Here is a 16,049-nt window from a genome sequence, read left to right on the forward strand (position 1 = left end):
TCCATAGTCAGCTTTATTTTCAGATAATTGGTGGGGAGGAGTTGCAAGCATATTTTGTATGTAGATTATTGTTGGCATAATTAAACAAAATAGACTATAACAGTAATTGTTTCCGTTGTTTTATCTTCCATCACCTTCCTACAAATTTGCTATATTCCATGGTCAGCTTTATTTTCAGAGAGTTGGTGGGGAGGAGTTGTGAGCACATTTTATATGTAGATTATTGTTGGCATAATTAAACAAGGTAGGTTGTAACGGTAATTGTTTCTGTTGTTTTATCTTCCATCACCTTTCTCTTAGACCCCGTGGGAGGTTGTTTAAACCTAAACATTTAAAAATACTCTGTAAATTAAACTAGGAAAGTGTTGAAAGACACTGTGTGGCCTTAAGCTGCAGCTTTTTTGAGATGGCATTTAGTTTTACTTTTTAGATTGCTGTGGTCTTGGAGGTGCAAGAGGGAAATTAGACAAATTTACAGCCCCTTCAAACTCAGTAAATGATGGCTAATGTTATTGAAATAAGTTACTAGAATACTGTAACATTTGCATTCAAATATAAGTATCAAAGAATTTAATATCTTAATCATTTGCTACTTTGAATATCTTGGCCACTGTTTCCTCTCAGTTATTTATTTGTTCCAATGTTTATGGTTTATTGAATATTCATGTGTTTTACTTGCTATTATACAATTTTATTTCTTGATTGAGTTTTGTTATGTACTAAAGAATCAGTCTAGGGTTTTTTTCCTATTTTTATTACATATAGTATTGATTTTTAATGTATATTTCTAAGTTTGTAGTTTTTATAAAACATAAAATAAATACTTGTGAAATCTATTAACTTTTAATACACAACTTTCATAGAAATGTGATTTGGATATTTGAGAGACAAATATAGTGAATTAGTTAAGAGCACAGAATATATTGAGAGCCAAACTACCTGTGTTTGAATTCTGGCTCCACCATTCACTAAGCTCTATAACTGGACAAATTACTTAACCTCTGTGTGTCTCAATTTTTTGGAAAATTGGGTAATAGTAATAGAACAAACTCAAAAAATCCTCTATTAAGAGGATTAAATGAGTTAATACAGGTAAAATACTTAAAACAACATCTGGCACATAGCTAAGTCTAATGTAATGCTTACCACGATGATGATGATAAAGGTAAAGGAATCACAGGAAAGATAACTGGACGGGTTCTAGACCTACCAGTTAGCTTCCCAGAGACTCAGTTTCATTATTCAGCAAACAGGATGGTGATATTTGCTTTGTCCACTTAACAAGATTGTGAGAATCAAATGAGCACTATAAATAATAGCATCATTATTCTACATGACTGTTTTTAAATTGTGTTAATTTCAGTATCTAAGTTTAGTTTTATAACTTAACAGAGAACACAGAAACCCATTTCGTCTATTTGGTGAATTGATGACATAGTTGTCAGTTTTCCTCTCAGTCTGGGCTATGAAGCCACAGTACTTCCTTAAAACTTGGTTTTCATTATTTGTAAGAACTATATATATGTATTTACATATATATTCATAATAACTAAGTGAAAAATTTTTCTTTTCATGTAGAAAAGAAAATTTATAGCAATACCTCTGTCAGGAAGATACTGATTTTTAAATCTACTTTTTGTTCTGTCATTAAACAGTAAATTTAAATTCCTTCCATTTAGTTTGGTGGAAAGCTACTGCCTTATTAGATGTCAAGTGGAAAAGTTCTAGAAATAATAGTGTATTCACTACATTAATGTACTAACAGAGAAAAATCATGATAAATCAATAGAATCAGATAAAGTATGTGCTAAAATTCAAAACCTATTCATGATTTAAATAGCAAAAGCAATAAAACAAAGTTGAAATAGAAGGGAATGTCCTTAATCTGATAAAAATTATTTTAAAAATATCTATAGCAAACATCATGCTTAATGGTGAAATGTTGTAAACTTTTCTTTTGAGAACAGGAATAAGACAAGGATGCCTGCTGTCCCATTGCTTCTGCTAGCTGCTATTCACTGTTGAATTGGGGGCCTGAGACAGATGGTTAAGGCAAGAAAAAGAAAGAAAAAGCAGGAAAAAAAATATTAATATAAGGATTGGAAGGGAGGAAATGAAGCCATCACTTGTAGACAGTATAATAACACATATATAATTTTTAAAAGTACAGATAAATTATTAGGATTAGTGAGTTTAGTGAAGTTGTTGGATTAAGATCAAATACAAAGTCAATTAGGATAAAATGAAATTTTAAAAGATACCTTGTACAATAGCACTTAAAAATATCTAAAAGGAATAAATCTAATAAAAGATTAAAAATTTTATATAGGACATATAAAACATTAAGAGAAATTAAAGGAGACCTAAGTCAATGGGGGAATGTATTGGATCTGTTCCATATTCTGCAGAGAATGCACTATTGCTCAGAATCTCGTAATTAGAGGTAGGGAATCAGAGTCAATAAAGTGATTGTGTACTAGGTAGTAACATTTTATGTAGTTATCCACTGATTCCACAGGTAGCATTTTGGCTTTTTACCGGTCTTTGTTTTATAATGAACTGATTAGTCTTTCTCTTACTAGGCTGTGACCATAGATAAACTGCAGGGAAGTTCTGTTACTGTATCTACTGAAGATGGTTTGCTGAAAGCCAAGTATCTTTATACAGAATCATCATTTCTGTCTTCTGCTGCTGGGGATATTACATTAGGAAGTGTTCATGGTAAGCTGACAAAGGCATAATACATCTGAGACTTTCCACATAGCATAAATTTTAAGAGATGACTCTGTAGTTGAAAAAAGGATCAGGAAACTGGCCTTTTAAATAATGAAATGCAGACTAACCATCTTTTTTTAAAAAAAAACATAAAAATAAAATGACTCATAAAGCTAATTTAATTTTATTTGTGCAAGAGATTAAAGATTATGCTGTTATATATGGAACTAATAGTAAGTCTAATTTTTAATGCATTTCTTTTTTCTTTTTTTTTTTGAGACAGAGTCTTGCTCTGTTGCCTAGGCTGGAGTGCAGTGGCGTGATACGGGCTCACTGCACCCTCCACCTTTCACGTTCAGGTGATTCTCCCACCCCAACCTCCCGAGAAGCTGGGACTACAGGTGTGCGCTACCACGCTAGGCTAATTTTTTATTTTTAGTGGAGATGGGGTTTCGCCATGTTGCCCAGGCTGATCTCAAACTCCTGGGCCCAAGCGACCCACCCCCTTGGCCTCCCAAAGTGCTAGGATTACAGGTGTGAGCCACACTGCATCCAGCCTGTGTTTTCTTATAATAGGAAACAAATAGCAAGGAAATACATGCAGGAGATGAAGTAAAAGCAGTGTTAGGTAAAGATGGGTACTGAGTGATTGCTTTTATGTTAACATAAGAAAGCTGAGGGTTAAATTAATGAAACATTTGGTGGAAGGTAATTACAGCAACTCTGATACTAACTTTATTTTAAATGTTTTGCGTGCATTTGTACTGGCACCAGGTTTTCTCAGCACCCTGTTGTTTCCATTTTCTTTGATAAATATCCTCTTGTGGTTTCTAAATCCTGTCTCTGCAAGAAATATTACATAGTTAATGTTTGCATTATTGAAAGAAAATAAGAGTATAATGATGAGGTAATATGGCAAAGGGCACGCTGGTGTTCAGTGTCACTCAGCCTGCTTCTTGAATTTCCACAGAGCAGATGATTCAAATCCAGGTATGTTTTCTGAAATATATACAGATAGAATTAATAATCACTAATCCAGTATAAAACATCTGCTAAATGCCTTTTGAGCCATATTCCAGGAAGTACAGATTCGGACTTTTTCCATATATAGTCCACTCATTTCACCTCTATAGTAAAGCTGGATATTGGTATCTGTACACTCTGGCAAAACCCTCAGATTTTAGTTGTGAGCAAGAGTTATAGAGTGGCATTAGAAAGCATGGTTAGTGCTAATCATGCTATGTAGCAATTTGGCAAGTAGTCTTCTAAAAAAAATTTTTTTTAAAGCATACTTATATGCTTGAAATAGTTCTGGAGCCTCAATTTAATGGTTAAACCTCAAGCATTCTTGCAAGGTTAAAGTATTATTTGAGCCCAAAATAGCTTAAGTACATATGGAGCTGTATCCAGATGAAGCAAATGGTTTTGTTACTTATTCATTTATTTATTTTTTATTCAGTTGTACCTTAAGTAGATCTGGTAGTTTGTAACTCTTCATAATTTAAAAGTGACTTTTATATAAGCATTGCATTTCTAACTATCTTAATCATAATGAAAAATACTGTGCTTAATGTATTTAGTAGCTTTTAGTGGAGAAACAATTCCTTATCAAGTCAGATGTGGATTAACATCCACAGGAAAAGCAGTCTGTTCTCTGCAATGCTTTATACCATGTTTACACTAAATTCATAATGTTTCTTTTTTGCATTCTTTTAAGTTAGATAAATTGAATTTGGTACAGTTTATCATTAATTGCCTAGATGGCAGTAAAACAGGTGGTCTTTTTTGAAGCAGTCCTCAAAGTACTCTAGGTCTGTTGATTACTTAAAGTAGCTAAAATGGAAATACATTGCTGGAAAAGAAAGTTAATTCCTTAGCCTTAATAAAACCTTTTTATATTTACTGACCTTTAATATGAAATCAGATACCTTTCCTTAGCTGGTTTAAATCTAGGTCCTCTTTTGGACTATTGTTTCAGGTTGAATTTCTCTGAAAGCAGACACTCTGAAATGGAAATTTGAGCACAGCGAATTTACTAGGGAGGCCTCTTGGGACCAATGCCATGTAAAGGAAGAAAGCCAGATTTCCATGGGAGAAGTTGGACTGTGATACAGTTTCAGTAACCCACACGGAGAGCTCTGAAGCTGGGATGGTCCCTCAGAGTTGTCTCAAGCTGGGGTGAGAGGAGCTGGACGTTTATATCCCCAATCATTAGATGCAAGCTGCCCCAGGAAGGAGTATGATCTTGGGCCGAAGTGACTCCTTTTTGCTAGGTAATTCCCAAAGAGGGCTGACAGCTGAGGGCTGTCTGCCAGCAGTACTCCAATAGCTAGGAAAATAAGCCCTTCAGTTACGATGTGGGATCTGGATGAGGAATATAGCATCTACTACAGTTATATTTATTCATTCATTTGACACATTTATTGACCACCTACTGTGTGCCAGATTTCCAGGCACCAAGGGTGCAAAGTTGGGCAGGAGGTGAAACCTGTCGTTAAAGAACTCAGAGTAGAGTAGAAGGATTAAATATACTTTCTTATTTTCTCAGTTACTACCATCCCCTTTGGGATGTTACTTCCCACCTCATTTCCAGTGGTCCATTATCACCCTGCCTCAATGCAAAGAACTCTTTTAGATGTTTCTCACAGCTTCTTTTTGTAATACTAGTACAGCAATGAGAAGGAGAAGGGGAAGGGAAAATTTAATCCAGTTTCAAATTATAGTTACTTTCACAGAAGTAACTGTAGAAAAGCTTCCATGTTCAGCCTTGCTTTCTCCACCTAGTCCTTGTTCCTCACTCTGCTTTGGTTTTTCAGCATATACAAGAGAGAACTAAGGAAACCCCTCTTAATTCCATGGACACACCCCAGTGCCTCAACTTTTAAAAAATCACCCTTCAGACTCTTCTAAGTTTCTTGCCTTCCTCTCCCCTGTCACCTCTATTTCCATCCTTGTCCTAAGGGATTGTATGAACATGCTTTTGGAGTTTGTAGTCTGGGGTTTGGGATGGGAGGGGTACAGGAGAGCGGGCAGTGTTTAGTCTCACATCCTGGTGGGTGAGAAGATTAGAGTCATGGCTGGTGAAAGTAAGTCCCAGTTTTCTAGTTCCTGGAATTTTGGTGGGAATTATTTCTCCCAAGATCTTCCCAGCCTAGAACTCTGGATATATATTTCAATGAATTCTTTGTGCTAAATGCTGATGGTTATATAACACAAATTAGGTATATATTTTGGCTATATTTAAATAAACTGGCTTGAGAATCTTAAAACTTGTTTTTATGGGAAAATACATTGCTATTTCTAAACATTTGACTTACAGAAAACAAACTGAGAATATATGCGTTCTTGGTCAGGATTTATTTACTTTAGCTTCTTTTTTCTTAAGTAAGGCTTAAACTAATTTTTTTCCAGAGAGAGCAGAAAAAAAAAATCCAACATATAGATGTTGTAAAAACCATTTATACACAAATATAATGCAGTAACTTTCTTTTTGGTAGATTTTACAAGTAGAGTTTGGAGCCTTTGTGCCAGTAGGTGGGTGGGTGGGTGGTTGAAAGCAAACATGTATTGAGTACCTAAATTGGCCAGCCCCTTTTACGTAATGAACAATTGGCTGTTCACAGATGAGGAAAACTAGACTTAGAAATGTCTAATTGTTTACTCTCAACTCCACAAGTTAATTAGTGGAATAGCAAGGATTTGATCCTAGTTTCTTGGCTTTCTAGGAGAGGTTTTTAAACAGTGAACTTGATTGCAACCGCAAATTCCATCATCACTTTGAGGGCTTCCTGGCTCACTGTAAAGATGTTTCCTCCAAGAAGACAGTACTATAACACAGATGCACTGCTTCAGCTATGTTCTACATTATAAGTTCCTTGAGTTTCAGGACATTTATCGTGCTTTATGACTGAAAACGTAGATGTTCCATACAGTGTTTGGGCTTAGCTCCATGGTAGCATTCAGGAACTGGACTCCTTCCATAAAAGTGATGGTGCTGTCTTAAGTGTGTGGCTTCTAAGTCTTCCATGAAAGGAAACAAGAGCATGAAATTTATTTTTTGTCTGCATTTTCAATTTTTTTATATAGCCTGATGGCAAAGCAACATCTAACATACTAGTGCCGAGTACTTAGAGCATGCCCATTAATGAGGAAAAGAGTAATGAAAGGAGCAATATATCTTTCCTGGCCTTGCAAGTTGATTCCTATGTATAGAGAAGAAAATAATTTATCCTAAGTGTTTTTTCAAGTGAAATTTTTAAGTATAGCTAACTATATTTTATATGTAAGAAACTGAGTAAGCTAATTGACTAGTCATATTTCCTATTTGTATAGTTGGTTGAATCACATCTGTTAAGTGTGTATGCCTTCTACTACAAAAGAAACCAGTTTATTCATTGACTTATTAAATATTCACTTTCTGACGATGGGAATCTAGTGGGAGAATAGGTACTTGAATAGGTTGTGTTTAGATGTAAAATTTTATGAGTTTACTATCTTGATTTCCTTCTAAATAATCAAAAATTAAATTTGGTTTTATATGAATAATATTTTATTAAATTCTGATATTTGAATATTGATACTTTTTAAAGAATGCTGTGCATGTATAATACATGCATATATTTATATGTATTCTACAAAATACAGTTTTAAATATAAATATGGTTTTTCTGACTCTATTGGAGACAATGAAAAACTTCCTTGAAATGGTTTGCTAGGATTGGTTTTATTTATAACCCATGATTTAAACAAACTGATTCGATTAAGATGTAAGAGTGTTCATGTTACTTGTTTTTGTGTATTTTAAAAATTTATGTTATGATCCAGAACAGTGACTAATGAATAAAACTCTATTTTAAATATTTAGATTTCCTATGTAAATTAGGCTCTGTTTTAAGTTCTTTGGAAACATATCTTGATAGATAAATTGCTGAGTATTAGTTCTCATTTTCTCTGCACTTCAAAAGTCCTTTGTTCTTCAAATATTTGGCATACATGCATAAACTTTTCCTTTAGTAACTACTTTTTTATTTTTGAAATTTTCAAGAAGTACAATTTACATGAACTGTACAAAACACAGGTGATAACTTTGATAGCACTCAAAATTTCAGAAGAAATGTCCCAATCTGCTTTAAGAAGGACTTGTAGTCACTGATAAATTTATAAATCTGGTTTGTAAACTTAGAAAGTCAGAAATAATATACAATTTTAAAACACAGAATCTTTTATTGGATTAAATAGATCTTTTCATGACATTCATGAAAATGTTTTATTGAAATTCTAGTATTTATTCCAGCCTAGGTCATTATGAAGTTTTAATTTGATTATCATTTTGATGCTTAATTTCGAATCTGGACACATACAACTTTGTTTTTTTTGTTTTGTTTGTTTTGTTTTGTTTTGTTTTTGAGAGAAGTCTCACTCTTGTCCCCCAGGCTTGAGTGTGATGGCTTGATCTCGGCTCACTGCAACCTCCACCATCCAGGTTCAAACAATTCTCCTGCCTCTGCCTCCCAAGTAGCTGGGATTAAGGCGCCTGCTACCACGCCCGGCTAATTTTTATATTTTTTAGTACAGACAGGGTTTCACCATGTTGGCCAGGTTGGTCTCAAACTCCTGACCTCAGGTGATCTGCACGCCTCGGCCTCCCAAAGTGCTGGAATTACAGGCATGAGCCACCGCACCCGGCCACAACTTTTTTATATGAAATACTAGAAAGGAATTACAGCTTTTTTTTTTTTTTTGTGGTGCAAACCATGTAGGTTTTTCAGGGTTTAGACCTCTGACACAAAATACTGATATTTACTACAGTGTCTGTCCTAAGCGCAGCTCCTTAGAGACATTCAGAGACTTGGCTTCCTCAGTTTGTGGCTTCCAAGTCTTCCATGAAAAATGAGACAGCACGGAGGATCATGGAAGAAGTTTCAGAAACCAGGCCTAGAAGTGCATATATTACTTCTGCCCATAGATCTTTGGACAAAATATTTTCAAATGGCTTTACCTAACTGCAAAGGCTGAGATATGTAGTTTAGCAGTACTCTTATGGAAGAAGAGAGGCACACAAATATTAATGGACACTGGCAGTCTCTATCATATATTTATAATTGCTCTTTCACAAATGTCTCTATATTCCTTCTCTTTCCACCTCTGTGATAATTGGTATTCTCCAGGATTTCATCCTTGTCCTATTGTTCTTTCTCTACATATTTTCCTAGGGCATCTTATATACTTTTGAGTCTGAACTACCCTTACAAGGGTGTTTCAAATCTGATTATTCAAATCTATGTCTCTAGCCCTGACTAATTTATATATCCATCTGGCAGGTAGACATAGCCATTTGGATCTTCACAGACATCTTGAACTCAACATTTCTTGCTTTTTTCCCTTCTTCCCCAGTCCCTGAACGTCATCTGTAATGTGTCCTCTTTCCTTGTTTTTATTTGCTGTTTCTGATATTGCCATGTTCCCAATTCCCATGCTATAAACCTGGCAGTGGTCTTAACTTCCTGTTTCTCTCTCATCTCCTGCATCTAATCAACTACCAAGTTTAGGCAGGTTTTATCTCCTAAATATTTTTTCAGTCTATCTCACCTTTTTCCTGCTAATTTCTACACTTCTGTTTTAGACCCTCTTGACCTCTTGCCTTGATACTAGCAATAACTTTGCCTCCAGCCTTGCCTTCTTCAGATCCATTTCTCCTCACTGCAGCTAAAGTAGTTTATTAGTAATGCACATTGAACATGTCATTCTCTTATTCGGACCGTTTTCTACTGCCTTAGTGACGTGCCCAACTTCCCTCTTCCCTCTTCTGACTGTATGCTTTGTCTTCCAGCATTAGTCTTTTTTCCTATATACATTTTTACCTGTTTTATACCTCTGAGTTCTTGATCAGAGCCTTTGATCATACTGATCATACTGTTTATATTCTGCCTGAAATGCTTTTCCTAGCTTTTTAAAAATCTTGTTGACTTTTTTAATCTTTCAGTACTCAGCTAAAGCATCTTGCCTCATCTCTGGTTTTCTATAAATCCTTGCCTAATTATAAACTCCTCAAGAACAAAGATTATGTTTTATTCATCTCTATATTCTTAGCATTTAGCACTGTGGCTTGCAAATACAAGTGTCTCCCTTTCCACCTCCCCACCCCTACCCACCAAAAAACACAAAATGACTTAATCTTTAAGGATACTTGATTACTCTGTTTGGATTTTAAGAGTTCTATGTGCTTGAACCATAATCACATTTCTTTTGGTGAAGAAAAATAAACCAATGTTTATCTTTAAATTGATTACATTTTTTTTCCCTCTGACCATGCTAGAATGAAAGGTTACAAGCTAAGAAAAACTATCTATTTTCTCAAATACTGGGATTTGTGGAAAACTTATATAACTTGAGAGTAGGGTAAGCACACATAGTTATTACAGACCATCTGGTGTCTGCTTTATTGGAAAGAAGCTTTTACTAAGATTTGCTCCTCTCAAATAATTAATTTATTATTTTCAGTGATTGGAGATGAAGTAGGTGAAATCAAAATATAGAAAATTTTGCTAATAATGCCCATTTTGTTGCTTGGTATACTTTTAAATATACTACTTTATTCCACTATGCATTTGAGGCAAGAAATCCATTTTGTGTTTTCTAATGACTTTAGAATATTTCTGTTTAAGGTAGAGATTTTCTAAATATCTTGATATGAGTTGAAAATAAGTTTTTGTTTACTGTTTTATTTAGAGTTGACAAAAATATTTTGAAGTGTTACTTACAACTAGACAGTATTTGAAACGATTCCTTAATTCCACGGGTTTTTGTTGTTGTTGCTCCATTATGCTTTTAGTATACAGTAGAACTCAAACATTCAAGAAGAATGTTATCTGCGACTCTATAGGTCCCACTATAATTAACTAATCCTCATTTTGTATAGATCTAAAACTTCTATTTTTCTGGTTCAAAGAATCATTGTTTTCTCAAGACCTCCTCACTTTCGTGACAAGCACTAATGATTGGCTTTTTGAGAAAGACCATATTTTTATTTTAAAAAAATTGTAAATTTTTACTGCATTATTAAAGACTAGTGTAAAACAATAAAGCTCCATTGCCTTGATGAGTGGGTGACTGGATTCACTAGCTAAATGACTGTAAAACTTTATCATAGTTCTTTATTAATAAAGTTACGAATAACAGGGACCTGTCTATCTTTTATTGTTCAGGAGGTAGAGCAGTGTCTTAGTCTGTTTTCTGTTGCTATAACAGAATACCTGAGACTGAGTGATTTATAAAGCTTATATATTACAGTTCTGGAGGCTGAGAAGTCTGAGGTCTAGGAGCCGCATCTGGTGAGAGCCTTCTTGTGGATAGGGGCTCTGCAGAGTCATGAAGTGGCACAGGCCTCACATGGAGAGAGGCTGCATGAGAGACACCCACACTGGCTCTTATAACAGACTCACTCTTGTAATAGCTAACCCACTCCCTCTATGACCCATTAATCCATTGATTCACGAATGGGTTAATCCATTCATGAGGGTAGAGCCCTCATGACCCAATTACCTCCCAAAGGTCCCACCTCACAGTATTGCTGCACTGGGGACTAAGTTTCCAACACATGAGCTTTTGTGGGAACGTTCAAACCACAACAAGCAGTAAAGAGAATGCTGAGTATGGAAACACCCACTGTCTCACACTAGGTGAATCTCCTTAAAGCATGGTTTTCTTGTATTTTTATCCATCTTGAAATTCTTCACTAACTTTTTTGGTGTAGGATAGTCAGTAGACTTAGCACTCTGTGGTTCTACCACAGGTTGCTCTTTACCTACTTTTCCAAACTTTTTATTTGTTCACAAAATAATTGTGTTTACTATGTATTATGCACTGTGCAAAGTTCCCAGGTATGAAGCTAAATAAGAAAGATGTGATTCCTGTCCTCCTAGACTTGCCTCATTGGGATCTAATTAAATGAAAGAGCTTCTGCACTGCAAAAGAAATTATGAACAGAGTAAATAGACAACCTACAGAATGGGAGAAAATATTTGCAAACTCTGTATCTGACAAAGGTTTAATATCCTTTATTCCTTTGAATCTTCAAGGAAGTTAAACAAATCAATAAGCAAAAAACTAATAACCCTATTAAAAATGAGCAAAAGACAGGACATTTTGCTCATTTCTCAAGAGAAGACGTACAAGAAACCAACAAACATGAAAAACTGTTCCAAATCACTAGTCATCAGAGAAATGCAAATCAAAACCACAATGAGATATCATCTCACACCAGTCAGAATGGCTATTATTAAAAATAAGTAAAAAAACAACAGACGCTGGCGAGGCTGTGGAGAAAGGGGAACCCTCATACACTGTTGGTGGGAATGTAAATTAGTTCAGCCACTGTGGAAAGCAGTTTGAAGATTTCTCAAAGAACTTAAAACAGAACCACCATTCAACCCAGCAATTCCATTACTGGATATATACACAAAAGAAAATAAATCATTCTTCCAAAAAGACACATGCACTCAACATATTCACTGCAGCTCTATTCACAATAGCAAAGACATGGAATCAACCTATGTGCCCATCAGTGGTGGACTGGATAAAGAGAATGTGGTACATATACACCATGGAATACTATGCGGCCATAAAGAAGAATGAAATTATATCCTTTGCAGCAGCATGGATGCAGTTGGAAGCCATTATCCTAAGCGAATTAACACAGGAATAGAAAATCAAATACCACATGGTCTTACCTATAAGTGGGGGGTAAACACTGGATAATTATGGACATAAAGATGGCAACAATAGAAACTGGAGTCTACTAGATGGGGGATGGAGAGACGGGGCAAGGGTTGAAAAACTATTGGGTACTATGCCTAGTACCTGGTGATGGGATCATTTGTACCCCAGACTTCAACATCACACAATATACCCAGGTAACAAACCTGCACATGTATCCCCTGAATCTAAAATATGAAAAACAAAATTAGTAATCTTATAAGCTTCAGTACAAAAACCAAGTTTTTATTCATACACAAATATACTCCTTGTTCATATACTCACAGGAAATATGATGGTATATTAGACCTTCAGATGGATTTTAGCAATTAGGCGCATCTGGCTATTGAGTAAATGAATCCAGTGCCTTTTTTTGGTTTTTCCCAGATACTGATACAAGTCAGTATTCATAAGGTATATGAAATGAGATAAAATGAGTTTACTGAAGATTAATTCTGAGGCCAAAGTTATTCCTTTACTTTTTAGTGTAGTTTTGGAATTATTTTAGAAGAGATAACATTATTGCTTATATTTTCAGTAGAATAAACATGAGTTCCTGATTCTAGGAATACTTATACATACAAACACACATATGAAGAATAATCCTACTACTTTTGGTATTAGGGGAAAGAGGCTGGGAAGAATGGTTGCAATATTCCATACTTATCATGGAAAACATATTTTCACTAAGACAGAAATCTTTGAAGCTTCTTTGTTCTGTTTTGTTAGTCATACCTCCATGTATTCATTATTCCTATCTCAAACCACTTTAATTCTTGGCCCAGAAACTACTTTTAATTTAATAGACATGGCAAGTGGCCTGAAAAATAAAAGTAATTCTTTTTTTCCATACCATATTTTAGTGTTACTTGGTTGAAAACTTCGCTTTGTGTGGTCTGATAAATACATTGATATTTAGGTTGAAAATGTACAGTGACTACATTTCTGTAATTTTTTTCACTTACAGGTTTTAGAAGTATTGTTTTTCCTCTGTGCCAGCAGTTATGGTGATTTGTAGTTATGCTATAAAAGCTTAAGGTTTGGTAGTAGAGAAAGAAGGTTTGCAGAGATACTTAAGCCAGTTATTTCAGAACTACAGCTCAATCTTTGACTGGACTTGTGATACTGGGGAAAATTGCCAACAAAAATAACATTGTAGATATTCATCCATGTTTTAGCATTGCTATGTATCACAGTTCCTTTCTAGATTGTCTCTAGTACATAAAAGTGTCTTTTTCTTTTTGGCAGGTAATATAACATTACAAAGCAAGATGGGTAACATCACAGTAGGTACGTGCTAAGCTACTAGTTCGTGTATTTTGTCCACTTTTAAAAATGGGTATATTTGTGATGACTTTATTAGAATAAATGAATTCTACAGTTTAACTGATGAACTTGACAGGATCACAAGTCAAATATAGGCAGAACCAATGTACTAATTATGTCCACTCAAAGAAAATTGCCTGAGCTGGTATTAAGAAATGTCTTATATTTCTTGCTAAACTTCTCTGAAGAAAAAGAAAAGAAAAGAAAGAAAGAAAGATCTTACAAATTTCTTGAATTCTTCAAATATCTAAATTAAGTCCTTGAAAGAAAGATATAAATAATGTCACTGTTTATTGGGCTCCAAATGTGTTAACATTTGAAGACAACCTTGTGAATACCAATAACTAGTTAGTCAACATGTATTTATTGAGTACCTGCCATGTATTAAGAGTTCTTTTAGGTACTAGGGAACATATTGGTCAACAGGACATAGTTTCTGTGCTCAGAGACCTCACCTTCTCTGAGCCCTGGGAAGAAAGACAACAAGCATATAAATAACAAAAGGTAATTTTAGTTTGTGGCAAGTCCAATGAAGAAATAAGAAAGGGTAACTGAATAGAGATTGGGGAAAAAGAAAGCTACTTCAGTCAGGCAATTGGGGGTGGTCTGGAGAGGGTACATTTAAACCAAAGCCAGAAAAATGAGAAAGAGTTATATAAAATTCTGGATACAGGCTCCCTAGATAGAGGAACAGCAAGTGCAGGCCTTGAAAATGGAAGTTTACTATTTTCAAGGGAAAGAAGGCTGGCTTATGAGGAAAGTGGTAGGATATGAGGTAAGTAAGGCTAGATCTTAGGACCTTGTAGACAGGGTAAGAGTTCAGACTTTATTCCAACTACAACAGGATGTTAGGGAAGTGATATATAATTTATATTTTAAAAGAACAACCTAGCTGTTATTTCATAATGTACCAGAAGGGTTCAGAAGTGAAAGCAAGCTATTAGAAGGCTTAATTTGTTCATTCTACTGTTGATGGACACCTGGGCTATTTCTAATTTTTTGGCAACTGTAAATAAAGCTGCTATGAATATATTAATGTAAGTCATTTTATGGATGTATATATATTTTTCCTCTTGGGTAAATACGTAGGTATGGCATTGCTGAGTTGACTAGGTAGGTTCTATGTTTAACTTTATGATAAACTACCAGACCTTTTCCCAAAGTTCCACTTTATACTCTCATCAACAATGTATGAGAATTTGAGTTGCTCCACATCCTCATCAACATTTATTATTGTCAGTTTTAAAATTTTTTTATATCATCATTTGTTGAAAAAACTTCCTTTCTCTGATGGATTACTTTAGCATCCTTGTCTAAAATCAAATGACTATATAAGTGTGGCTCAATGTCTGATCTCTTGTTCCTAATTCATTGATTTATTTGGTGAGCCTTATGCCAGTGCCACAATACCATGATTACTGTAACTTTGGTAAGTCTGTAAATCAGGTAGTTGAAGTCTTCCAAATTTGTTCCTTTTAAGGATTACTTTGGATATAATAGGTCCTTTGATTTTCCAGTCAGTTTCTACCAAAAAATACAGTTTTGATTATGTTTGGGATTGCACTGAATCACATTGTATCTTCCAATTAATGAACATGGTAGGTAGCTCTCTCCATTTATTTAGGTCTTCTTTAATTTTTCTCAGCATTGCTTTGTAAGTTTCAATGTAGAGGTCTGGCACATTTTTTTGTTAAATTCATTTGTGTTTTTAACACTGTTATAAATGAGACAGTTTTTAAGACTTTGCTTCTAATTGTCTACTGCTGATATATGTAAATACAAATGATTTTTATAAATGGACCTTGTATCTTGTGACCTTGCTAAATTTATTCTAATAGTGGTTTTCTCAAATCCAGAATCCTTTTCTAGCTGAGCAGACATTTTCAACTGCAAATACAGTTTTACCTCTTTCCCTCCTATCTTTATTACTTTTCTTTTTCTTGCCTTATCAGACTAGCTATGAACTTCAGTATAATGTTGAATGTAGTGATGAGAGTGTGATTCCTTGCACTTGATCCCTATCCTTGTCCCCAATATTAGGGGGAATGCATTAAGTGTGATGTTAGCTATAGATTTTTAACAGATGCCTTTTATCAGATTGGGAGAGTAATCTTTTATTCCTTGTTTGCTTAAAAGTTTCTCTTTTTACTTTCTTTGATCGTGAATGAGTGTTGAATTTTGTCAAACACATTTCCTGAATTTATTGAAATGATCATTTTTCTTTTATTAATATGACCAACTATACTGACTGATTT

The 16,049-nt window shown here is 34.7% G+C and overlaps 1 protein-coding gene across 2 annotated transcripts in view; it reads left to right on the plus strand.

Moving 5' to 3' along the window:
- Positions 1 to 16,049, plus strand: part of FAM185A (family with sequence similarity 185 member A) — a 60,356-nt gene that overhangs the window by 9,713 nt on the left and 34,594 nt on the right. The window contains exons 4-5 of one of the 2 annotated variants that reach the window (XM_055114784.2): positions 2,583 to 2,721; positions 13,717 to 13,758. In XM_055114784.2, the coding sequence (XP_054970759.1) occupies positions 2,583 to 2,721; positions 13,717 to 13,758 (181 nt within the window). The remainder of the gene's footprint in view (positions 1 to 2,582; positions 2,722 to 13,716; positions 13,759 to 16,049) is intronic. The other variant, XM_055114785.2, reaches the window with a different exon arrangement.

Source organism: Pan paniscus, chromosome 6 (genome assembly GCF_029289425.2).
Source record: "Pan paniscus chromosome 6, NHGRI_mPanPan1-v2.0_pri, whole genome shotgun sequence".
In the NCBI taxonomy this organism is placed as follows: domain Eukaryota; kingdom Metazoa; phylum Chordata; class Mammalia; order Primates; family Hominidae; genus Pan; species Pan paniscus.